The following is a 26,976-nucleotide window of genomic DNA, read 5'->3' on the forward strand; positions in this document are numbered from 1 at the left end:
ATAGGAGTGACTGATAGGAATACATGTGTCCATTTTAGGGTTAGATATAGGTATACTATATCTAAAGCAAAGGGTGATTACACCACCTTGCCCCAGCTGTCGTGCAGCCAGTTGTGTCAGATTTGGATGGCCAGCCAGGGGTGGCATAATACATGCTGCAGCCCCTGGTAGGCCCTGGGTACACCTATGCCCTGGGTACCTAAGGTACACTGTACAGGGACTGATAAGGTGTCTCAGTATTCAATTAGATATGTACCTAAGGTACATGGAATCCATTTTACAGAGAGAGCAGTAGGCCTGGGGCCCTGAATAGCAGGGTCCCAGGTCAACTAAGTCAGAAAACCAGCAAAACACCAGGCAAAAAGTTGGGGGCAACCATAGTCAGGGATCTACCTTCCTACATAACCCCCCCCCCCCAAACGAAAGGAGATAAGGCTATCCTTGACAGGTAAGCCTATATTGCCTAAGCGGCCATATAAGGAAGTACCAGCACTGGCATGGTTACCCCCTATCTCATGGTCCACTAAGCAATCCCTCACCCTAAGGGTGTCTGAGGGTCTCCACCATAGGGAATCTCTACCTGTGGTGTGTTTTGGCAAAGTACAAGACTGGTGCTGAGGTGGAGTACTGAAGTGAGGCTCCACTAATTTTGGGCTCAGCTTCCTCCAATCATTATCCACCATTGAGGCCTTTCTTTCCAAGACTGAGTTGTGTTGGGCTCTCAGGGTCAACCTCTGGCTACCTACAGCTGGAGGTTGGGTTCCTCTGTTTGGCTTACTGGAGGGACGGGTCAGGTTTGGGGCCCTTAGGTCCCAGGTTTGGCTGTGCCCAACAGTGTCCGTCTGTGGGAGGTCCCTAACTAGATTTAAGGGGGATCCCTCAGGAGTTGGTTTTATTTTCACTTGGCTAGGACTACTAGCTTCAGTGCCCTTAATCTGCTGATTGGAGGGTTCTTTTGGACAGGGGGCCCTTTGGGGTCCAACACTGGCCTCCCTGACCTCTACAGCCCTGGGCTGACTGAGGCAGGGTAGAGAGGGGCAGGTTACCTGCTCCAGACTGGGTCCCACCTTGGAAGGGTCCACTGACATCAGGGGTTCTGCCAGGCTAGGCCTGACTACCTCTGGGGCAGTTTCTTCACAAGGGGTCAGATCAGTTCCCTGAGGAGGCTGATCCTTTCCTAAAGTCTGGTGGGAGGGAGATTTCTCTTCCTCCTCAATGCTCTCTGTCTGAGTGGAGTGATCCATTGTTTCAGGCTTCACAACACTATTATCTGTCTGAGTTTGAGCTGGGGCCATCACAACTCTACCAACCTTTTCAGGAAGGGACTCAGTTTGGGTATGGGCTGTGACCATCACAGCCCTGCTAACCTTTTCTGGGAAGGAAGCTGTCTGAGATTGGGCTGTGACTGGCACAGCCCTCCTGACCTGTTCAGGGAGGACATCTTGGACTGGGGCTGTGGCTATCACTGCCCCACTAACCTTACCATGGAGGTCCACCATTTTAAAATGGGTTTCTTGCTCTACCTCAGCCCAGGCTGAGAGCTCTAAATCATTCCCCAGTAGGCAATCTACAGGCAAGTTTGGTGACACTGCCACTCTCTTGTGGCCAGTGACACCTCCCCAGCTGAGATTTACCACTGCCATGGGATGATCTCTCTGTACTCCATCAATATTGGTCACCTGGTATGTGGCACCAGGTAAAAGTTGCCTTGAGGGGACTAGACTCTCAGTCACCATGGTGATGCTAGCCCCTGTATCTCTATAGGCCTCAACTTTTATACCATTGATGAGGGGCTCCTGTCTGTACTTGCTCAAAGTGTTGGAACAAGTTGTGAAGTTGGCAAACCCCATGCCAGTCTCACAGACAAGAGTATCTAAGTTTGGGGACCTGGTTAGGCAAGAGTCCCCAGGAACTCCCAAAGTAAATGCACCCAAATTCTTGGGGGCACTCCCACCACCTGGGGGATTACTACTAGTAGTAACAGGAGGTTTGGGAATGTTACTTGGGGGTATGTTCTCCTCATTGTTGTTCTTTGGGCAACTGCTGTCAGTTTTCAAATGACCCACCTGTTTACAGGGATAACAATAAGGTTTCTTCTGGGCATTGGAAGGATTCTGGGACCCACCCCCCTCAGAGGATTTTTGGGGCCCTGATGTGGTTTGATCTGCAGATTTATTCCCACCCTTCTCTTGAGGCTTGGTTGATTCCTTTTTCTGGTCACCACCTTGGTTCTTAGGCCTAATCCTGGTTCTGACCCATTTGTCTGCCCTCTTACCCAATTCTTGTGGAGAGGTCAGATCAGAGTCTATCAGGTTCTGGTGTAATAACTGGTTCTGACAATTATTTAAGACTTGCTCTCTCATAATAAGATTATACAATCCTGTGAAGTCAGTAACCTTGCTACCCAGTAGCCAGCCTTCCAAAGCCTTAGTGGCACAATCAACAAAGTCAGCCCAATCCTGAGACTGAGTTTTCTGGGTATCCCTGAACAGCAACCTGTACTGCTCAGTGGTTAAGCCAAACCCATCAACCAGTGTATTTTTCAGGACTTGGTAATTGTTAGCATCCTCAACTCTAGTACTGAGGAGCTTATCTCTACCTTTGCCATCAAAGGAGAGCCACAGTATAGCTGCCCACTGACTTTGGGGAATGCACTGCACAGTGCAGACCCTCTCCAAAGCAGCCATCCATTTCTGGATGTCATCCCCTTGCTTAAAGGGGGGCACTATCTTTGTCAGGTGTTTAGTATCTAAACCCTTCTCTTTTTCTCTTGGGAGATTGCTGCCACCAGTGGGAGCTAACCCACTCATCTGCTGCTCTCTTGCAAAGGCAAGCTTCTCTTTGGCCAGGGCAAGTTCTTCCCTTTCAATCCTCAGAGTAGCCTGTCTCATCCTAGCTTCATGCTCCATTCTCTGAGGGGAAGTCAATCTCCTCTGGGGAGAGTTCCTCCTCTGAGAAGAGGCATTAGAGTGCAGAGATCTACTGGAGTCCCTAGAAAGAGATCTATCTCTCCTAACTCCAAGGTTAGGCCTACTTAGGGTCAGTACTGGGGGGCCCCCAGATCCTAGCCCAAGCAAGTCTAAGTTGGCCCTAGTTAGCCTTCTGACTACCTCAAGACCTTTGTCTGCCTCATCCCCAGAGAGTTCCTCAGGATCCTCCTCCTCGACTGCTTTGTCAGTGTCAAGGAGGTCTGGATCCCCAGTGGTACCCTCTAAGGCTGGCATATTCCCATCTAGCTGAGAAATCTTTCTCGCATCATAGGTCTCTAAGAGGCCTATTAGAAAGGGAATGGTGGGGTTAGACCCCTGTTTCAGTTTCCTGGAGGTACACACTTGTCTCATCTCCTGGAAACTGAGAGCTGCATATCTTGAAGTGACCTGTGGAGGGTCAATAACCACAAGGGGAGTCTCTGAAGACTCTCCATGGGTAGACATGCTTTTCTAGTGAGGTGTAAGTGGTGCACTTACCTACACTATTTGTTTGCCTACTGATCCCTTGCTAGAGTTGTAGTTTAGTGTGTGCTAGGCCCTAGGAGCTACAACAGCTGGTTCAGTAGAACTCAGAGTATTCTAAGCTAAGTTATATGTACCTTTAGTACTTATGTGATCTTTCAAATGATATTCTCAGGATATGTGTGGTAAAACAACAGCAAGCTCAAATCCCAACCGCTGCTCACCAATGTGAGAAGTTGGCCTGATATGCAGTGCTCACTATTCTAGTGATCACTATGTATCAGTCCAGACAACCCTTATTGATGATTGGTTGTAAGTCAACCTTATAGACCAGCTATCCTAGTAGCATGGATACGAGCAGTCTAAGGCTAAGACTCTAGAGGGCGTGTTAAGCCAGCTGTTTTACCATCACATTACCCCTTGAACACCAAGTGAAAGGACATCACACAAGTTGTTATGAAAATAAACAGATATTTATTTATAACAAGACTACCCTGAACTCTTTATGAGTCAGGGAGCTAAGCACATAACAAAACTCTTAAGAAAATACTTTAAGTCGCACAATTTACACAAATGCCCTAGGGGCACGAAAAACCATATATTACAAAAGTGGAATGCGAACTACTAGCAGGTAAGTAACTATTCTCATAGACTTAGGAATCGCTTGGCCTACAATTCTAAACACTTAGATTAGATGCAGGGAGCCTGTGGACGTCGTGTGCAGAGTGGGAACTCTCACGCGTAAGGCGGGAAAAAGTCTATGGAGGCTAGCAGTTGCAAAGTTACTGTTCTCGGGCGAACCCGACTAGGTAGGTCAAAAACGAAAGTGGATCTAGACACTTAGAGAGTTGGTCTACGCTGGAGCACCGGAGTACTCGGTTTACCTAGCCCAGGGGCTGCGGCTGCATAGGGTTCAAATGTCGTCGGGTTTCTTCGTTGATGAACCAGGAGCCTGAAGAAAGGAGTTGCTGGCAGGCGACCAGTGAGGAAGTTCTTGGGGATCCAAGCCTGGATCGGGAAGAGGAAGACCTGTAAGCAGAGGGGACCAAGTTCTGAATCACAAGCCAGTGATTTAGGTGGGCACCAGAGTGGCACCGGGCGAAGTCACCTCAACCAGGTGAGTGGGCGCTGCTGGGCTCTGCAGTCTCTCGGACCAGGAGGCGTTGTCGGCGACCAGGATGGAGGTGCGAGCTGTCCCACGACCCAGGATTGGGGCAACAAGTCTTGGCAAATGCAAGCCCACGCGGTGGACTTAAAATGGCGTCTGGAGTGGACCAGGAGGGTCCAGGGTGCTTCTCTGATGGAGGGAAGCAAGGGCCAGTCTGGAGCAACCAGACCAGCGGTGTTGTCGTTGAAGTTTGTCGTCAGGAGGGCCACTAGCCAACGGGCAAGTGACCTGGACAACGCGGTGAGCAGCAAAGAGCAGAAGGGCCCCACGCAGATCTCGTGGATGCAAGGGGGCTGGACTTCGGTGCTGGAGCTGCTCAGGGTTGGGGCTTCTCTTACCCCAAAGCACTCGGTCGAGGGTCACTCGGGAGTCGTGCTGGTCAAGCGTCGTGCAGTCTTGGAAGATGGCCGGTCCCTCGAGGTCTCGTCACACCCACGAATCACAGCTGGGCTGATGATGCAGGTAGAGGTCAGAGGTGCCAGGGAAGCCGGTTCTCGTCAAGCTGGGCAGTCTTGATCCGGTGTGGAGACTTACAGCAGACCGCGATGCTTGGATGGTGCCTGCTGCTGCAGGGTGACTACTCCTTAGCCACAAGGGAGAAATCTTGAGAAGAGTCTTGAGTTCCTTTCGTGGGAAGTTGGTTCAGGATTCAAAGATGATCTACTTTGGAAGAGGGCCAGTTCCTACCTTTATCCTGAAAAAGGGGGCTGGCACGCGACTAAGTCCTGCCCTATGGGTGGGACCAGGAGGGGGGTGGTTACACCCCTCTCCTTTGGCGGGCTTTATCCCAGAGCAGAGGCTGGAGTGCCCCTGGAACTGGTTCAAGCCGGCCTATGCACAGTGAGCACCGGGGTGCCACTTGCAGTCACCTTCCTCTAAAGCCCTGCCTACCTAGGATACACAAAATCCTGTCTGGGACGGTGCTGGCACCGCCCCTGACAGGAAACCCTTTGTCCTTGCCTCCTGCTCTGGGAGGACTCCCAGCAGCAGGAGGGCAGACTTGTGTCTCGGTGGCAGCATCCATTTTGTGGAGCTAAGGCTATGTCTGACTTTAACCGGGGTTACAGGTTACAGGTTACATACATGTCGTGTCCCTCTAGAAGGGTGGAATGCTAACCCGGTCGCCAGAATTGGCGAGGGGTTAGTATTCCAATTCGTATGACACCTTACTCGACATGTTTTGGTAAAGCGATACCAGAGTTGGCATATAACCGCGAGGATTATAATGCACTTAAGAGTATATGGTATGCGATATCATGGAAACGGCTAAGGGATGGATCCCGAAAGCCGCAGACAGGCTCAGCTCATGCCAGAGCACTATCTCACACGATTCCAAGCACTCTGCCTTCAGGATTGTCAAGGCCTGCCATAGGAGTGACAGATAGGAATACATGTGTCCATTTTAGGGTTAGATATAGGTATACTATATCTAAAGCAAAGGGTGATTACACCACCTTGCCCCAACTGTCGTGCAGCCAGTTGTGTCAGATTTGGGTGGCATAATACATGCTGCAGCCCCTGGTAGGCCCTGGGTACACCTATGCCCTGGGTACCTAAGGTACACTGTACAGGGACTGATAAGGTGTCTCAGTATCCAATTAGATATGTACCTAAGGTACATGGAATCCATTTTACAGAGAGAGTAGTAGGCCTGGGGCCCTGAATAGCAGGGTCCCAGGTCAACTAAGTCAGAAAACCAACAAAACACCAGGCAAAAAGTTGGGGGCAACCATAGTCAGGGATCTACCTTCCTACACTTTCCAGCAGCAAACGCTGTAACACACGAATTCCACTATTACAAAATAGAGGAACCTCCGGATGAATACACTCCTTTCGAGGATGTTGAAATCCCACTAAATTACCAAGAGCACCTGCTCTGGTTTAATGGCGCCCTAAAACATCAAAATCACATCACCAGGCTCGGTCCACTAGGTAGACCAGGAGCCACGTGGCCGGTTCTAGCCAGCTGCACACCACATCCAGACATTGAAAAAATGTCAGACCGAGAGCTCTTAGCTCAACTAAAACTGGTAATTAAAATACACAGACAATTGGTCCAATATGTCATGAGGACTTCAACAGTCCAACCGACAATAAAAATTCCAGAGACCACCCCTCACCAGGGGAACACAAATAAAATCACACCACAAAATATACAATCATCCATTGGCAAAGTACCAACAAAACGGGAACAAATTTCATTCTGGTTAGCTCAGAAAATTACTCAAATAGAGGCAGTATTTCCTGATACTACGCCTACTGAGAAACACAGAATTCTGACTATCTGTCTTTCAATGGGGATCGCACCACATGTGGAGGACTGTGACACTTGGGGCACAGTCTTTGCTTCGATTTACACAAAAACACATGGTGTTCCGTCCATGGCGGTTATACCAGACGTACTAGAACAGATTCAAAATGAATACGGTCCAGAACCTGCTTTAACTCTGGGTATGAAATTACTGAAAGACTTCAAACCGGTCTCGGCTATATTATTAGCCAACATAAAAGGAGAAGCAGCATCTGTGGCGATCCGCCAGAGATTGAAAGAAACAGATATAGCAGACCAACCATTTGAACTTGCCAGAATCATAGAAAAATCCTATGAAGAACTAGGTAGAGATAGTTTGGGAGGGAAACCAGTAAAACCCCAACTACTTAAAAATCCTGAAAAAACATTTATTAAAAATAATCTAAATACTTCTAAAAAGAGTTGGGATGGAAATAAACAATCCACTCCCAGGGAAAAACGATTCCAGTCCAGAGGAAGGTCTCCTCAACAAAGAGATAGATCTCCAGAACGAGGTGACAAGTCTCCCCAGAGGGAGCCCTCTGAGAAAAGATACAACCTTAGAGATAGGGATAAATTGAGAAAACCTGATAGATATCGAGATATTGATACACGTCCCTCTTGATTTTTTCAGACTTCCTCACAGAAATCGGAAAGAAGAGGACGGTCAGAACAAAAGGAAGAGCACGTCAAGTCCAAAGACAAGGAACCTGCTCATCAAAGTAAAAAATTACAATTTCCAAAAAAGAAGGTAGCCAGTATTAAAATAATTAACCATGCCGAGGATACTGAAGACACAACTGAAAAACGGAGAGTGGGCCCAGACAATGCTAGACAGCGCAGCAGAAGTGACAATAGCTCGCAAAATCTTGATGAATCTTCTGGAGACAGTGGACACGAATGAATACATTCAGGTGGAAACTGCAGATACCAGAGTTAGCAAAACTCATAAAATATACGAAATAACATTACGTATAGAGGGGGACAAGACTAGGAAAGTAAGGGGTCTCTTTTGGGATAACCTTTCGAAAGGCTATGACATCCTGTTAGCTGAGAAAGACTGGCCACCAGAGTTTGTCAGGGAGTGCCCTCATGGCGAAGAAATGATTATGCCTGCCTTCTCAAATCATATTTCAACTCATAAAAAATCCATATATGCAAGAAAATGGGCAGTGGCCCAAGCTCCTGCATTATATAAAAATCATGTAGGATGGGATGAGGACTCTCCTCACCATAAAATCCAGTTAAAAAAATCAACCCACTGCACAAAGGCAGTACCCAGTTAACAAGAAGCTAAAAAACAAGTCAGGGAGATCTTGGATCAACTTGAATACCAGGGGGTGATTGAAACATGCACCTCACAAATGAACAATCCTTTGTTTCCTGTCTCCAAGCCAGATGATTCATATTGTCTAGTTTTGGACTACAGACACCTTAACTCATGTTGCAAAACATTTGCAGTACAAAACTCCCACAGTGCAGCACTAATGAATAACATCGTGCGCAAAAAATATAAAACGACATTAGACATCTCTAATGGATTCTTTTGTCAAAACATTGCACCTGAAAGCTTTCTCAATAATGGGGTCGCAAAAACACTTCTGTCGACTCCCACAGGAATTCAAGAATAGCCCAGGATTATTCTCAGCAAGAGTAACAGAGTTACTACAAATATATGATGATGAGGCATTATCTTATGTCGATGACATCTATCTCACAGACGATAACCTGGAGACGCACTTGAAAAGAGTGAACACCATAATACTTGGTTTCGCAGCAGAGGGTTACAAATTCAACTTTAAAAAGTCAAGAATTGCCCATCTAACTGTCCTGTTTTTAGGATATGAATTATCAAGTGAAGGCAAAAGCCTAGCAGACAACTTCTTAGAGAAGTGTGCTGTACTCCAAGCACCTAAAACGCTGAAGAACTTACAATCAATACTAGGTTTCTTGAATTTCGGAAGAACATACATTCTAAATTATGCAGAGAGGGTAAAGCCTCTCTATGAATTAATAAAACCTGATTTCAAACCAATTAATTGGACTCAGAAACACACAGAAATTTTAAGATCACTACAAACAGACATGTTAGCTAAAACAAAATTGCAAACTCGCGAAAACATACACAACCTTGTAATCAGAGTCATCCCAGGAAGATGCGGATTCACGTACCTGACCTCTAATGAGGGAGAAACGGTACCAATAGCTTACAAATCACACTTGTACACACAAGCTGAAATGAAATTCAGTTCTACTGAAAAAATTCTAACTGCGGTTCAAACTGCCGTAGCAAAAGAAAGAGCCCAAGCCCAAGGCAGAAGGATAACTGTTTTAACAGCAGAATCAGCCCTTGAGGCATTAACAAGCCCACGCAATTTGACTGCCGTTGCATTAGATCCAAAATGGATACAATGGGAAAATTCTCTTGCTGCAGAAGACTTGAAATACTACTTTGACCCGAAAATGAAAAAACTAGAAAATCTAGAATATGAAGAAGAATATCCTCTGTCAATCGAAATTCTGCCTCTCGAACAATACACATGTGTAATCTACATGGACAGATTTGCACAACACTACGATGTAGAGAAAAAATCCTACAACGCAGCGTGTGCGATTGTTAAAGGCCGCTGGCGCTTTGGTAAATTCAGGCCATTAATTACCAAAACTGAATCACTCAGAAACTGTTCAACTCAGCGAGCTGAAATAAGATCTTTAAAGATGGCGCTTGAAAATGCCGATCGCGAATTCCCCACACTAATAGTGTGCGATTCGCATTACAGTGTCAAGTCTTACAATAATAACTTGCAGAACTGGGTTCAAAACGATTACAAAGATGACACAGGTGCCACAATCGAGCATAAAAAGCTTTGGGAACAAGTAGTTCTTTTGCAGAAAGAACTACAAAAGACGCATGTGATACATACACTGAGTCATTATAATGATGGCGTTCACGTTGCAGGGAATTCATTGGCTAACAGAGCCACAGCGGAAGCGGTCCTACCGGCTTCCGTAGCCACAAAAAAGCGTTCTAAAAAATACAGACGGAGAAACAATGCTGGCGGTAAAAGCGTCTTTAAAAGGCGACTATGCAGCATTACCTCTGAACTATCCACTCAATTATACATCCATAATTGATGCGAATAATGTTCCTTTTGCTCGAATCCCTGGAGTGGGGGATAGGGCAATTCCAAACATGGAACACAGGTTAGGACTAATTACAGCGGCACACGAAGGGCTGGCTTCTGCACACGCTGGTGTTTCTGCCACAATATCGTTATTAAAACAGAGATATTGGTGGTCGCGCATAAGAAAACAAACTAGGAACTATGTTCTAGAATTTGAAATATGCCAAAGAATGAAAGTATCAACAGTGGAACGACCAGCACAGACGCCCCTTCTAATCTCAGATAAACCATTAGCATGTGTTTACCTGGACCACTGTGGTCCCTTACAAAGGGATGGCAACTATAAATATATCATGGTCGCAGTGGATTCCTGCACGAGATTCATTTGGATGTGGCCCCAGCGCTCGGCTGACGCCAGAACTGTTATAAAAGATTTGCGAGTCTTTATCGGCATATACGCAATTGGCATGCACATTCTGACCAGGGTCCTGCGTTTAGCTCTCAAGCTTACAAAGAGGCCATGACCAGCATGGGCATTGCATTGCGGTACTCTTCTCCATTCCATCCTGAGGGAAATGCGGTAGTGGAAAGAAAAAAACGTGACATAAAGCAATCTATAACGGCGAAGGTATTAGGTTCGGGTGATGGGTGGGTCAAACATTTAACAAGTGTCCAACGTAGTCTTAATAATCTGCCAAGAAATTCTCTAAAAGGTCTCACTCCGTACGAACTATTGTTCGGTACTAGAATGTACATTCAGGATCTTGATAGTCACACTTCAGTGGTAGAAGAAAAATGCTTTGATATCAAAGACCCTTTGGCTGTTTTACAGGACTTAAATGAAACAAGAAGAAACCTGAGTAACAAAGTTAAAACAACAGCCAACAGCCACTGAAGAAAAACCACCTGTCCCAGCAAGAGCTGTCTGGATTCCAAAGATTGGGGATCTGGTCAGAGAGAAGATCGCAGTAAAGAAGGAATTTGGGCCTTCTTACAGAAAAGCAGTACCTGTCTTAGCTGTCAGCGGAACAAGATCAGTTGTACTACCGCCACTTGCTGGTAAAAAGGAGAACCGAATTGTATCCATCGACCTGGTAGGACCACAATCATGTGGCCAATAATAAGTAGTAGGCCCAGTGGACTCCCAAGAAATAGCAGAATACCAAAATTTGCTACAATCCAAGAGGTTCAAACTGAAAGACTAATCACTTTTGATAAACCTGCAGTGAATAAAAAAGGACTATGAAACAAAGCCATGGAACTTGTGCCTCTTGAAACCCAAATTGCAACAGTTCGTCAAGAAACACCAGTCTACAACGATGTAGCCTCAGACTATGCTAGTAAAACAAAGAAAAATCCAAAAGCAAATGAAAATCCAGAAGCAATTCCAACAATTGACAGAACTGCATCTGGCTACTTCATCAATTTCGAAGACTTTTATTTTTTTATTTTTTTTTGAAAACCTTTATTGACATCAAAAGGAAAGACAAGTCGAGGCCTACAACCAAGCCGGCCGGCCGCAATGTGCAAGATAATCAGGAGCCACCAGGCAAATATTACATAATCAATCAATACAAAGCAGAGGCCGTACAATCGCAGAAGGGGAGAAGAGATACAAAAACCAAAGGGCTAAAACACAGGAATAAATAAGGCTTAGTTTTATAATATGGGGAGAAGACATATGACAGGCTCACTTTCAATACGGAGGCATCCGATATCCCAAACCAACCTCAACATTAATAAGGGGGCATGGGGGCAAAATATCGGGGGGACAATACAATGCATTCAAGAAAATCAGGATACGTGAGACACAATCAGCCCCTGAGCATTATCCTCGTAACATGCCCGCCACCCAAGACACTACCAAGCCAGAACAGAGGGATCGGAAAAACAATGCATCAAAACCAGCCCGTCATAGTAACCTCTGGGACACAGGAAGGAAAAAAAAGGGGGGGGGACGAAGTGGGGAAGGGGAAGAGGAAGGGAAAGGATAATGGAGGGAAGACAAAATAAAACAATAAAAAGAAAATAAGAAAATATGAAGAACGAAAGGAAGAAGACACGCCGACACAGGCCCCCCGTGGCGGGAAGACAGGAGACAAAAGGAGTAGCGGCCCAAGTGGGGGTATGGCGATCGGGGAGAAAGACAGCCGAAACATAGCAGGAGGATTAACGACGCCACACCCCCCACCCGAAACACACCATAGGAGGTCGGGACAGACGCGGCCTCACGAAAAAGAGATACAAAAGGGCCATAGAACCAGAAGACAAACAAAAAATAGAGCCCAACCCACCCGTCCCACCCTGCACCCCTGTAGAAGGCTATGGCCCACCCTTCAAACAGCGTGCCTGTCGCCCTAAACCAGAACCCGAAATATAGCGAGAAGTAAGAAAGAAGAAAGAGACAAAAAGGCAACAAAAGCGGAGAAAAGAAGACAGGAGGGAGGAGCAGAATAAACATAATCCGAACGGGCGGCCGCAGCCCTCCGCCCAACCAGACAAGCACAGTCAAAAACAGACCAGGACGACACCCCATCACGCGCCACAAAACATTAGGAGAAGGGGACCTCCCACCTTTCTACGATTAAAAACAATTATGCTACTAAATCGTATACCGGGAATCAAACGGAAGTCGTACATTTCACCCCCAACCCTTTCGAGCGACAAACCCCACCCACCACATGGCAATGTAAAACCACATACTAAATACTAAATCAGCATATAATCGAGTGGAATGGTGACTAGCATAGTTACCTGGGGGGTAGATAGATCCACAAGGGAGCAATAGTCCAAACAGAAAGTATCGATGCATCAAATATCGCAGCACGAGCAATGAAAAACAGGAGTTCAGTTGCGCCACTGGAGCGGGCGAGGTGGCCCCAATTATAGACACAGGCAAAGTCATCGAAGCAGGCACAGGAGGCAGTCCACCAATAGTTTCAAGCAACAATGTCGAACAGGGTCGCAGTACGGCATCCAAGTCCCCGGGGCCCGAACCTCGAAAAGCAGGGCGCCCCAAAGTCACCGACACACTACACGATCTTCGATCAGTGGCGGAGACACTCAAGTCAATCGAGGGGGGCGAGGCAATGAAGTCTTCGAAACAAGAGGGCGACAAGAAGAAATGGCCACCCAAAATGGCGGCAGATCGTGGCGTACCCACCGAGACGCCCAGGGCCAGGGAAGCGTGTAGGGATCTCAGGGCTTCCAGGATATCTCTGACCGTCGGCTCACGTCCACCAGATCCGCTCCCCACACCAATAGGCAACACGGGCCCGCCGCCACAGGATGATTCTCGTTTCAGAGGGTCGGCCGCCATTTCGTGAATCAGCCCAATCGCCGCTCACCAAGACCCCCGGAAAGAACAGTTCTCAAATGTAGGACTTTACAAGCTCCGGGGGTCCCAGCAAGGGCGGCCTCGATGCCAAAAGGATGTCCGCCCAAGACGGGTCTCCGCCAGCACCAGCACCGGTGCCCCAATCAAGCGGAGTCCGGGCCCCGAGGACCAGGGCCGCCGGACAAAGCAGCGGCGGGTAGAGACCCCTTCACAGACTCAGGTCCCCGGGCCTCTCACCCACGTCGGCCGCGCGGCCACCAGGGCAGGCCCAGGTCAGGATCGCCGGGATCTTCGCACATCGGCTCCCAACACTGGTTCTCGCTCTCGGCCGGGGCCGAGAGCCGTCGGATCCCACCGGCCAGGTCCCGGTCCAAGTCTCGCAGAGGCCCCGATCTCTCAGAGGCCACAACTCCGGAGCCACTGCACACCGAGACCCCGGGGTCGGATGGTAAGTACAAACAAGCCGTTATGTTTCCAATGCCCCAAAAATGTGTCGTCCCCGGACAGGATAGAAGACAGGATAGGCAATCAGGACGGAGGGCTGCGGGAGCCGAGCTAAAGGGCGACCATTACGGCCGCGAGCTAGGCTCCTCTTCGAAGACTTTTCTGATGATCTAAGTGAACATGAAGAAACGCCAGCAACAAAAACTTTCAAAGACAAAGTAACTGAACTCTTTCATCAACTCAAAGAAACCTATCTGATTTCTCCATGGATTGAATTTTGGATTGTGTTAGGTGTACTTTTCCTCCTGCTTTGGCTCATCATGGTTCTTTGTTTGGGAAAATTCATTGATGGAACATATAGTACAATGGACACAGCAAGTCAGAATGTCAACTTGGTCCTAAAGCCTCACACATCCTCTCACATCACAAAAAGAGAACTGTCATCAGTGAACATCACAGCCAATCCAATACCCGGTGGGGTAGCATGGGACAAAACAGATTATGAAATTTATGGCCCGATTGAGCTCTTGAAATATCCACACCAGTTCAAGGTTTCATTAAGTGACTTTGTAAAACCAAGTACTTTCTCTGATGATTGGGACTTTGAAAATATTATTAATATGATGTCAGATTTAGTAATGTCAGCAACATTTACAGAACATGATTATTTACAGGGTTCATCAAATTATGAAGAGTTGTACTGTTATAATCATTTTGGTCATCACTATTTGCATAAATCTGTTCAACCTAGAAATGTTTTAAATTATAATCAAAGGGAGCATTGTGCAACACCTCCTAAAGGCAGCTCGAAAACATTTTATGAGAAATTCCCATACTTCTCAGGGTTTAACACAAGTGATGCAGAAACGTTTTATTTTAAAATGTTAAATAAGACAGGAATGAAAACAATGTTGACAAATACTAAATTGATTTATTCTGAAGCATTTTATGAAAAAATGACTACATTTGGTTTTGAATTCTGGAAGAACAACATTGAAACAAAAACCATCTGGGGTACAAAAGAATGGCAGGTCCAAGGCCTAGAAGCATTATTTAGAGCCTGCATGATCCCAGAACAAATAATATTCTTGAATGACACCATTCAGCAGGCAACCTGTCTTGGCCTAGCCAAAATTAAAGAATTAAACAAACCGTCTATCCTGAAGCCCATACCTGATAGTAATAGCACTACAGATGTGGAGATTGACGTATCCCATATTTTACACCAAAACAGAACAAATCCTGATTGGAAAAAATGGTTGATCTGGCCCACAGACACAAATAACTGTCAAGATAGATTCCTGAACTAAACACAGGGGTTTAAACAGACCAGGCCAGACCCTAGATACTCCCAGTGACAACATCCAGGGATAGTTACAACATACAGTGTAGGGAAACTCTGCCTCGAATGGGTACAGAAATCCACACTGGCTGAAATTAAGCAACACTTGACTTTACTTAAAGACGGTGCTGACTTGCGTGATTTCATACTGGGACCACGTAAACAGCGTCAAAAACGTTTCATAGCGGCCGGTATATACGCTGCTTACAACGAAGCTTGGAAAGTAACACAAATTGACGGCCGGTATATACGCTGCATACAACGAAGCTTGGAAAGTAACACAAATTGAAACAGCAGAAAAAATACGAGAGATTGATCGTATTAATTTGGAAAAATCACTTTCTGTTGTGGACAATGGGTTAACGACTCTGTCCTCCAGAATATATTCACTGGACAGTATCGTATCATCTGCTATTGATATAATAGAGCAGGACTTACTAATGTTGCAACATGGTCAGTCCCAATTACGTTCTATTGTACAGCTTGGCTGGACGTTGCAAAATCTGCGTTCAGGCTACGTGCCATGGCGTTTAATCAACGTAACGTCATTATTATATTTAACCTTACTGATAAACAAAGCAGTTTGGCACAAAAAGGAGCAGACTATACGATTCTGAGCATTGAAAAACTTGAGAGATTACCATTGACAATGTCAGAAAGACCTGTCATTGAATGGATAATACACGGGATTATTACAATTCCGATAACAACTTTCCAGTTTAAATATTGCCAAGAATATATACCAGCGGGCCAGTATGAAAGGTTGGGTAAAGGCTACATCAAGTCAACATGGAAACTACCTTATACACACAAATGTTATAGTGAAAGGAAAAAAGAGGTATTCCTTAGTGGTAACAATTGTAAAAATTCACTAAGTGGTACACTCCTGTGTCAAGGTATTAACTAGCATGGAGCCTGCGAAGGGTCTTCAAATAACCTTTCATGTCACCTGCATGGCACTCCTGCAAAACAGATAGAGCCATTTTTCAGACAGCTTTCCAACAGTAGTTACATTCTAATAAGTGACCACAGCTGTTGTGGCATGGTGCCAGGAAAAGCCTATCCCGTGAGCGTTAGTTCCATGGTCACTTGCTGTATGCAAGTATTGTATCCAAACAGCAATCCAGACATGGAGGCGGCAATATGGCCTCGTTTGAATATCTCTTCTATTCAAATTGATACTTTAAGCAGAATGAAGTCTATTCTTTTACAGACAACTGTGCCTTTAACCTCTTCCAAAGAGACGTATGATCTGCAAGTTGCAAGGACAGCAGCAGAGATAGATTCCCTATTATCAACAAATTGCCCCGTACATTTCGTAGAAATGTTAAGCCAAATTTTAAACATGTCTGATACCAGTGGCATCGCACATGTATTTAAGACAATTTGTTCGGGACTGTTAACACCCTTTGAAACAGTTCTGGGCATCTTTCCGAATTTTGTCCATTCTGTCTTCGGCGTTCTGCCTCTACTTTTGGGACTCGTAGCAGGAATTTTATTTTTGATTCTTCTGCTCCGATATGGCAAGCCAAGCCACAGACAAGACTCCAGCAACGATGGAAGAAATGATCCTAGCAATGCGCTACCGGGACCGCATAACTAAAGTCCTTGGATTAGCCCGGCTAAGAGATCTGAATATGACCCGGTTTCTTACATTCGGACCAATCTGGCAAGATTGCATCTTACCTGTGCTTCGATGTATGCTATGCGGAGAAGAATGCGTGTTGGACGTCTGTCTTACACTACCATCAGCAGTACCAATGGATACAGATACCTTGCTAGGTCCGGTAATGACTCATCGTGTTGTCCCCAGCGGCTACCTATTCTGATGACGGCATTCGTTGAGACTTCACCACTACGAGTATGTGGCGGTGGGGTACGAGATGAAAGCAGCCCCTCACAGGTATAACCTTCTGTGAGCATTGCTGATCCTGACATCGATGATAGCAATCATTCTCACACATGCACTGTTACAGCATTTTCAAACTTGGTCGAACTTTCACCTGATGTCGTAGACCAATTTATTGCGAGTCTGTCTGAAATGATGTTTTCCCCAGAACAAAAAGAATAACTTTTTAAATCAACGAGCACACAGCGTTCCCTGAACTCTGAATTAGGCCTTCAGCTTTGAAAAACAAAAGCTACTGAAAACAATTGGAACTATTTTTTCCCTTGAGAGTGAAATAATTTTTTTTCCACTTCCAAAATATTTACCCTTTTTCTGGCACAAAGTATTTTGGAGCTTCTATTTTTAGGAACTCTAGAGACAATATTTTACCTCAGCCTCCAGCACATGTACAGAATTTGTATAAATATGTGATGGAATGGTCTCGACCTTCTTTTCTGTATTCAGAGCCATTTCATGTGTAAATTTCGCAATTCATTCAGCTGATATATATATATATGCATTTAACTGAATGATGACACTGCTTAATAAGCGTACAGTACCAATACTCATTTTCGTGTATTTACCATATACCATTTCAAATGCGATTTATGTATTTTGGGGTGGGTTGGAAAACACACATGCATCATTATATGTTTACTATTGCTTAGTTTTAGTAATGATGGACATTAGATCGTGGAGTGCGTGTTGTGTTTCTATCTAGGACCCTAATTCGATATTCCCGATTTATGCCCTTATGTGGCTATAATAAATAATATCCTTATAAAGGCATAAGAATCATAGTAATAGCCCATGCAGTCCAAATACGGCAAGGCTACTCCCCTAGACTCCTAGAAAGTACAACGCGTTCTTTAAACAAACCAAACCTCCAGCAACCTGGAAATTCCCCATGCTTTTGTTTTGATTTTTCCTAGAACTCCTGCGAGCACTGAAAGAACGGCCAGTTCTTAGTGACATCTTTTATTGACGTCTTATGTCCAACCTTACGTCAAACCCGGCACCTTTCAGGTATAAATATACCAACAGTTGCCTTAAGCAAACACATGGTGGTTTGGAGCAGAGCGGCTATCTACTTGCCCGAGAGCCCACAGACGCCGCCCCTCCCTTTTGACGCACTGAGAAAGACGCTGTCTTTTTCTCCAGCCGAGAAAATCCAGCTCCGGTGTTTCCAGCCTCCCTTGCGGGTTGCTGGGATATCGAGTGCTGAGAGAGAGATACCAGACCTCCTACATTCTACTACCCAGGTACGGAGCTGAATAAACCCTTAAGAGAATTCTTGATTCAGATTCCTTGGCAAAACCCAACTTAACTTAAACTGCAACTTACTTACTCCTTCCCACGTATTAGGCTTAGGTCAGGTAGGCGTAGATTAGAAGCACCAGTTGAGTACTTTAGTCAATGTTTTTATGTATGTATATATTTTATCCACTTTAAAGTATCATATGACTAAGAAACCATATCAATGCTTTTACAGTATTATTTTAGAATACTCCTTTTACTGTACGCACTTTACTTTATACTAAGTATTGCAATCGTGGCAATTCATTTCTCTTGCATGAGAAAGAAGACTGCTCAATAAATAACACCTTTTATTGAAAACGCCAGTCTCTCTATTTCTCTGCACTCTGGTGAAACTAAGTATGCACGATTGACTGAGTAAAATAGCTGTCTATTGTTTTCACACGACTCTAGAGATACACTCTTATTCTGAGGGAGCAAAGTTGTCATGTTTTATGGTTGTCAGAAGCTAATCCCTTCTTGTCTATCCAGGGAAGTTAAACTCCTCCTTGTTTATTCGAGAACGTTTCTAGTGACCTCTGAGCTAGCTGGCAAAACTAATTAAGTCTAATATAGTCAGTAGAGACCTAGTCGACCTCAGTCCTACGTCTACACTGCTGAATATATTATTCCAATGCGCAGAGCCTATTGGGAATATAGGAACTACACTACAGTAGAAGTGAGTTCCAGGCAGTAACCATACTGAATAATTTGTCTCACCCACCTGTCTGTGGTAATACCGTTCCAGACTGGTAGAAATTGTTTTAGTCTGCCTCCGAACGGTGTTGAGTGGTCTGGAGGAAGTGTGAACAAGTCACTGTTTAGTGGCGGTGGAGGATCTGGTGTTATTGCCGCCACGTCCTCTGCCTTTGTTATTATTGCCTCTATAACCTCCTCTGTTTGAGCCTTTATAACCTCCTCTGTTTGAGCCTTTATTAAAGGTGCTCTGGGTATTACTTTTGAATGTTGAGGAAGTTTGTGATGTGTTGCCTCTCCCTGAGCCTCTGAAGGAGGAGCGACGAAAGGAACTTCTGGGTTGTTGAAACTGAAGTGCGCCCATAGACTTAGCAGTTTCAGTATCTTTTTTCATCTTTTTTAAGATGGTGCCTACTGCAGGGCCAAACAAGAAATCTTGGTAAACTGGCTGGTTGAGGATGGTGGATTGCACTTTGTTCTTAAAGCCGGAAATGCGTAGCCACGCATGCCGACGTAGTAATACGCTAGTATTGATGGACCTGGCTGCTGTGTCAGCTGCGTCAAGTGCACATTAAATAGAAGCGTTTGTGATAAATTTGCCTTCTTGTATCAGGTCGTTAGCTTTAGCTTTAAAAGGTTCTGGCAGGTGTTCTAGTAAACTCTCCAGTTGGTCATAATGTGCTCTATCGTAGCGTGCTAATAGAGCTTGTGTGTTTGCAATCCTCCAGGAATTTGCTGCCTGGGAGGCCACTCTTTTGCCTGAGGCTTCTAATATCTTTGACTCCTTGTCAGGAGGGGGAGCATCTCCTGTTGTTTGTGAATTAGCTCTCTTTCGAGCGTTTGCTACAACCAGTGAGTCTAGTGGCAACTGGGACTTAATATAAGAAGGGTCTGTAGGGGCTGATTTATACTTTTTCTCAATTCTGTGATTGAGGACACATGCTCTGGCGGGGTCTTTGAATATGTCTGGCGCGTGTTTTAGTACCCTTTTTAACATAGGAAGTGTACGTACACTTTTTTCTGACGTAGGAAAAGTGTCAAATAGAAAATCCTCTTCTATTGGGTCAGTGTGCATGTCTACACCATGGTATTTAGCTGCCCTATCCACTAGTTGGTTAAAAACAATGGTGTCGTCAGTAGGCGACGGCGTTGTAGGATATGTGGAGGTGTCAGGGATGGGTTGAGGCTCGTATGTTTCATAATGATTATTCTGGTCATCCCATGTGTTATCCTATACATCCTGATCCTCGGGTTCTACAAAATTATCCTGTGGATCTTCCCCCATGTTTCCTGTCTCATTACTCTCATCACCTGAAGATGTAGGAGAGTAAGGCACGAAAGGCATGTTAGGAAAGAAAGGAGGAGGAGTAAAAGGCCTTGAAGGAGATGTTCCAAAGTCTTTTTTCTTTGGAGGAACAGGGGAAGAAGTGTCCGTGTCTAATGGTCTCTTTTTCCTCTGGTAAACTGTTACGTGTCCTGTTTCAGGGTCTATATACAGTTTAGGTTGTTCTGCGCTCACTGGAACAGGATGGAAAAGTTCTTCCTCAACTGTCCGTGGTTTTGGCGCCAATGGTTTTGGCTTAGTCACTTGTTTGTGGTGAGTTTTTGGCTCGAGGGCCTTTGGCTGTGGAGCTTTTTTCGGCTCGACTGCCGTTTCCGGGTCGGTGACCTTTTTCGGTTCGATGACTCTTTTTTGTTTGACGTCTTTTGTTGGCTGTACTGCCTTTTTTGGTTCGGCGATCTTCTTTGGTTCGACGACCTTTTTCGGTTCGACCGGTTTCTTCGGTTCAATAACCTTTTTTGGTTCGACGTGTTTTTTTACTAGATGACCCCTTTCGGCTGGATCTTTTTTGTCGACTCGACGGCCTTCTTCGGGTCAACAGGCTTTTAGTGTGATCAGGTTTTTGTAGATCGACACTCTTTTTAGGCGCGACGGCCTTTTCCGGGTTGACGTTTTTTTTTCGGTTCGACGACCCTCTTTGGTTCGAGGCCCTTTTTTGGATCGATGGCTTTCTTTGGCTCGACAACCCTTTTAGGTTCGACGGCCTTTTTGAGAAGAGTGTTGCTCGTTCCTGGGGTATCCGAAGGCTTGGGTTTGGTCTTCGGAGCAGGCCCGGAGGGCGGGGCCTCTGAAGGAGTTTATCGATCTCAGCTAAGGCCTTTAGGCGATGCCTCGACCGGAGCACTGTCTTGAGGTGGAAGCGGGGTTGGGGGCTTGGTACTCACGGTTTGCCCTGGTCTGATCTGGTCATCGGAGTCCGACTAGTCTTCTACGGTGACGATTTCTAGGTCTGAGTCCGCCGCTTCTGGGAGGTCGCGTTCGTCATCGAAAATGGTGCCTGCCGCTGCATCTCTTGTCTAGCGGCCCTTCAGTTCCGGATAGTTTTCTTCGACCGGAACTGAGCACAAGCTGGACCATTTTCCTCGTTGTGCTTGGGAGATAAGCACTTGTTGCATACTGTATGTTTATCAGTATGTGGGAATTTGGAGTGACATTGTGGGCACCTTTTAAACGGGGTCCTTTCCATCGGCAGCAGACCCACGTGGCGACGAAAAGGCACAACGGCCCGCGTCGATGACCGGATCGAGATGGAGAGTATTATCGAGTCAAGGGGTACCAAACAAGAACAATACCGTGGAGGTAGAAGGCCTTTTGGCCTTGGAAAGTTGAAAAGTTTTGGTTCCGAAGTTGGAGTTGAGGAATAGCATCCAAACCCAATGGCGGAAAAAAACAATCTGAGGATGGAGAGGATGCCCATGCGCACTGTAGTCCAGGGGAGGAGTCACCTATCTCGTGATACTTTGAAGACTCTTCCAGGACAACAAAGTGCAAACATCCGAACCCAAAACTAGGCGGCAATCTATGCTAAGATATGAATTCAGCAGCCCACATGCTTCGAACATTGAGTTTCTCTTGGTTCATATGTGTATTTGTTTTGTGCGAGAATTTCAATACAAGCCTTGCTCCCCTTACACCTTACCATTGCAATCCAACAGAGGAACTTTTTCCAAGATCTAAAACAAAAATAAAAGAAAGCACATTTTACCAGAAGAATAAAACACATTAAAACAACAATAATATGGTGATGGTTTTTTAATGTTCGGCGTCAATCATATATTAGCACAATCATTACCAATAGTGGACCAACCTCCTACTGTATAGTGCAGACATGATGATCTGCAGAAGCACAGGGAATCAGAGGTGTTTTCAGGATGGGAAGGGTGTAGCCCTGCTCTACAATTTGGAGGATCGAAGGTGATGATTTGCCAGTGTGCAAAATGGAACTTTAGCCTCCCCCACATAGTTGGCACATGCTCCCTCAAGCGTGAATGAAAGTAGTTTTGTTAGGAGGATTGGGGAGGAGAAAGAACTGTTGTTGCTGCCTTTGATGGTCTGTGGAGCCACTATGCCTACTGTAGCTCCGAAATAACAAGCTGGGCTGCTGTGAGAGCAGGTACAGCTGAAAAGGCAGTCTCAGAAACCACTTGAACCACTGTTGAGGAAACTGGCGAGCAACGAAAGCCACCTTCAGGGACACAGTGATAACCCAGCCTTGTTTGAAACCATCCAGGGCTTCATCCTCAAAAAAGCGCACTCCATGGAAGTGAATGTCTGTGAGAAGTTGGCCTGATGTGCAGTGTTCACTATTCTAGTGATCACTATATATCAGTCCAAACAACCCTTATTGATGATTGGTTGTAAGTCAACCTTATAGACCAGCTATCCTAGTAGCATGGATACGAGCAGTCTAAGGCTAAGACTCTAGAGGGCGTGTTAAGCCAGCTGTTTTACCATCACATTACCCCTTGAACACCCAGTGAAAGGACACCACACAAGTGTTATGAAAATAAACAATGTATTTATTAGAATCACAACAACCCTGTACTCTTTATGAGGACAGGGTGCTAAGCACACAACAAAACTCTTACGAAAATACTTAAGTTAGCACGGTATACACAAATGCCCGAGGGGCACGAAAAACCATATACTTTAAAAGTGGAATGCGAAATTACTAGCAGGTAAGTACAGTACTAATAGGCTTTGGAATCGCTAGGACTTGACTACAGAATCGTTAGATTACTTCTAGGAGGCCTAGGGGACTCGGGTGCAGAGTGTGCACTCTCACGCGGGATGCGGGACAAAGTCTATGGAAGCTAGTAAAGGCAAAGTTAGTGTTCACGGGCGAACCCGACCTGGTAGGGAGAAAACGACAGTGGATCCTGACCCTAGGATAGTGAGGCTATGCTGGGACACCGAAGTGCCGAAGTTACCTAGCCCAGGGGCTGCAGCTGCATAGGTCTGAAAAGACGTCGGGAATCTCGTTGCCGGACCAGGAGCCTGGAAGAAGGAAGTTGCTGGCAGGCGACCAGTGAAGGAAAGTTCCATGGATCCAAGCCTGGATCAAGGAAGAAGAAAACCTGAAAGCAGAGGGGACCAAGTTCTTGAATCACTAGCCAGTGATTAAGTGGGCACCAGGATGGCACCGGGCGAAGTCACCGCAGTCAGGTGAGTGGACGCTGCTGGGCTCTGCAGCCTCTCGGACCAGGAGGCGTTGTCGGCGACCAGGATGGAGGTGCGAGCTGTCCCACGAAGGTTCTTGCTGTCGACATCGCTGGACCCAGGATTGGGCAACAAGTCTTGGCAAATGCAAGGCCCACGCGGTGGACCTAAAATGGCGTCTTAGCCGGACCAGGAGGGTCCAGGGTACTTCTCCGATGGAGGGAAGCAAGGGCCAGTCTGGAGCAACCAGACTAGCAGCAGTGATGTCGTCGGGCGTCGTTCAGAAGGCCACAAGCCAGCGGGCTAGTAGCCAAACAACGCGGTGAGCAGCAAAAAGCAGAAGGGCCCCACGCAGATCGTGGAGATGCTGGGAGGCTGCACTTCGGTGCTGGAGCTGCTCAGGGTCGGGGCTTCTCGGACCCCAAAGCACTCACCAGGAAATTACTCGGCGGGCTTGCTGTGCAGAAGTCGTGCAGTCTTGAAGATGGCCGGTCCCTCGAGGTCTCGTCACACCCACGAATCTCAGCGTGACTGATGATGTAGGTAGAGGTCAGAGGTGCCAGGGAAGCCGGTTCTCGTCGAGCTGGGCAGTCTTGATCCGGAGGAGAGACTTGCAGCAGACCGCAGTGTTCTTAAGATGGTGCCTGCGGATGCAGGGTGACTACTCCTTAGTCACAAGGGAGAAATCTTAGGAAGAAGTCTTGAGTTCCTTTCGTGGAAAGTAGTTTCAGGATTCAAAGATGATCTGATTTGGAAGGGGGCCAGTTCCTACCTTTATCCTGTAAAAAGGGGCTGGCACGCGACTAAGTCCTGCCCTAGGGGTGGGACTAGGAGGGGGGTGGTTACACCCACTTCCTTGGCGGGCTTTTCCCCAGCACAGGGTCTGGAGTGACCCTGGAACTGGTTCCAGCCAGCCTATGCACAGTGAGCACCGGGGTGCCACGTGCAGTCACCTTCCTCTAAAGCCCTGCCTACCTACAATACACAAAACCCTGTCTGGGACGGTGCTGGCACCGCCCTTGGCAGGAAACCCTTTGTCCTTATCTCCTGCTCTGGGAGGACTCCCAGCAGCAGGAGGGCAGACTTGTGTCTCGGTGGCAGCATCCATTTTGTGGATGCTAAGGCTCTGTCTGACTTTAACCGGGGTTAGGGGTTACATACATGTCGTGTCCCTCTAGAAGGGTGGAATGCTAACCCCGTCGCCAGAATTGGCGAGGGGTTAGTATTCCAATTCGTATGACACTTTACTCGACATGTCTTGATAAAGCGATACCAGAGTTGGCATATAACCGCGAGGATTATAATGCACTTAAGAGTATATGGTATGCGATATCATGGAAACGGCTAAGGGATGGATCCCGAAAGCCGCAGACAGGCTCAGCTCATGCCAGAGCACCATCTCACACGATTCCAAGCACTCTGCCTTCAGGATTGTTAAGGCCTGCCATAGGAGTGACTGATAGGAGATCTGTGTGTCCATTTTAGGGTTAGATATAGGTATACTATATCTAAAGCAAAGGGTGAGTACACCACCTTGCCCCAGCTGTCGTGCAGCCAGTTGTGTCAGTTTAGTTAGTCAGCCCAGGGGTGGCATAATACATGCTTCAGCCCCTGGGAGACTTCTGGGTACACCTCAGCCCTGGGTACAGGGACTTGGAGAGGGCCCAGTGCCAATTCAGTACCTGAGTACAATTTGGATAGAGAGAACAGCTAGGCTGTGGGTCTGATTAGCAGGCCCACAGCCAGGGAAAGTCGTAAACCAGTGCAGCAAAAAGCAAAAATCTGGGTGATCATAGGATTGCAGACCCTACTCTCCTACATGACCCCCCCCCCAAACTTTGGGACAATAAACTAACCTTGACCAGGTGAGTCTTCTTGCTCTAAGTGGAAATACCTGGAGAGCCCATCAGCATTGCTGTGATCAGTACCAGGTCTATGCTCCACTGTAAAATCCATCCCCTGTAGGGAAATGGACCACCTAAGCAGTTTGGGGTTTTCACCCTTCATCTGATTTAGCCACAAGAGGGGCTTATGGTCTGTCTGAATGGTGAAGTGAGTGCCAAACAAGTAGGCCCTCAGCTTCTTCAGGGCCCAGACCACAGCAAAGGCCTCCCTCTCAATAGCTGACCAATTTTTCTCTCTGGGTGTCAACCTCCTACTAATGAAAGCAATAGGCTGATCATTACCATCAAAATTCAGTTGAGACAGAACAGCCCCCACACCCAACTCAGAAGCATCTGTTTGGACAATGAATGGCTTGGAGTAATCTGGACTCTTTAGGATAGGTGCTGTGCACATGGCCTGCTTTAGGTCATTGAATGCTTTCTGACAGCTTGCTGTCCACTGAACTTTCTTTGGCATCTTTTTGCTTGTCAGGTCATTAAGAGGGGTCACTATGGACCCATAATTTCTGACAAACTTCCTATAGTACCCAGTCAGGCCCAAGAAAGCTCAAACCTGAGTCTGGGTGATTGGAGGAGTCCAGTCCTTGATGGCCTGTATCTTACTCTCCAGTGGCTGGACCTGGCCTCCACCTACAAGGTGGCCCAGGTATACAACCTGTGTCTGCCCTATCTGGCACTTTGTGGCCTTGATAGTGAGGCCTGCCTTTTGCAGGGCCTCTAACACTTTCCTCAGGTGGACCAGGTGATCCTCCCAGGTGGAGCTAAAGACAGCAATATCATCAAGATAGGCTGCACAGAAGTCATCCAGCCCAGTGAGGACTTGATTCACCAACCTTTGGAAGGTGGCAGGTGCATTTTTCAGTCCAAAGGGCATTACCACAAATTGATAATGCCCTCCAGGGGTAGAAAATGCTGTCTTGGGTTTGGCCTCCTCAGCTAACCTGATTTGCCAATACCCAGCTGTCAAATCAAATGTACTTAAGAAGTTGGCAGAAGCCAATTTATCTATAAGTTCATCTGCTCTTGGTATTGGGTAGGCATCAGTCTTAGTGACTGCATTGAGGCCTCTGTAGTCTACGCAAAACCTCATCTCTTTCTTACCACCCTGGGTGTGAGGCTTTGGCACTAGAACTACTGGGCTAGCCCAAGGGCTATCTGAGGGCTCAATGACTCCCAGCTCCAACATTTTCTGCACTTCAGTTTTGATGCAGTCTCTAACATGATCAGGCTGTCTGTAGATTTTACTCTTGACAGGCAGACTGTCTCCAGTGTCAACATCATGGGTACACCAATCAGTTTGGCTGGGTGTCAGAGAGAACATATGTCTGTAGGATTGCAGAACTTGCCTGCAATCCTGTTGCTGATGTTCAGTGAGGCTGCCACAAAAGACAACACCATCAACTGATCCATCATCAGGATTCTGAGTGAGCAGGTCTGGGAGAGGGTCACTCTCTTCCTCCTGTCCCTCATCTGTGGCCATGAGCAAGCTCATGTCCTTCCTGTCAACATATGCCTTGAGCCTGTTAACATGGA

General features: G+C 46.5%; 1 protein-coding gene across 1 annotated transcript in view; it reads right to left on the reverse strand.

Annotated features, from left to right (window-relative positions):
• The window catches only part of TDRD10 (tudor domain containing 10), an 852,263-nt gene that overhangs the window by 302,978 nt on the left and 522,309 nt on the right, over positions 1-26,976 (reverse strand). Inside the window, exon 8 of the mRNA XM_078670270.1 lies at positions 22,020-22,053. Within this exon, the coding sequence (XP_078526396.1) occupies positions 22,020-22,053 (34 nt within the window). The remainder of the gene's footprint in view (positions 1-22,019; positions 22,054-26,976) is intronic.

Source organism: Lissotriton helveticus, chromosome 12 (genome assembly GCF_964261635.1).
Source record: "Lissotriton helveticus chromosome 12, aLisHel1.1, whole genome shotgun sequence".
In the NCBI taxonomy this organism is placed as follows: domain Eukaryota; kingdom Metazoa; phylum Chordata; class Amphibia; order Caudata; family Salamandridae; genus Lissotriton; species Lissotriton helveticus.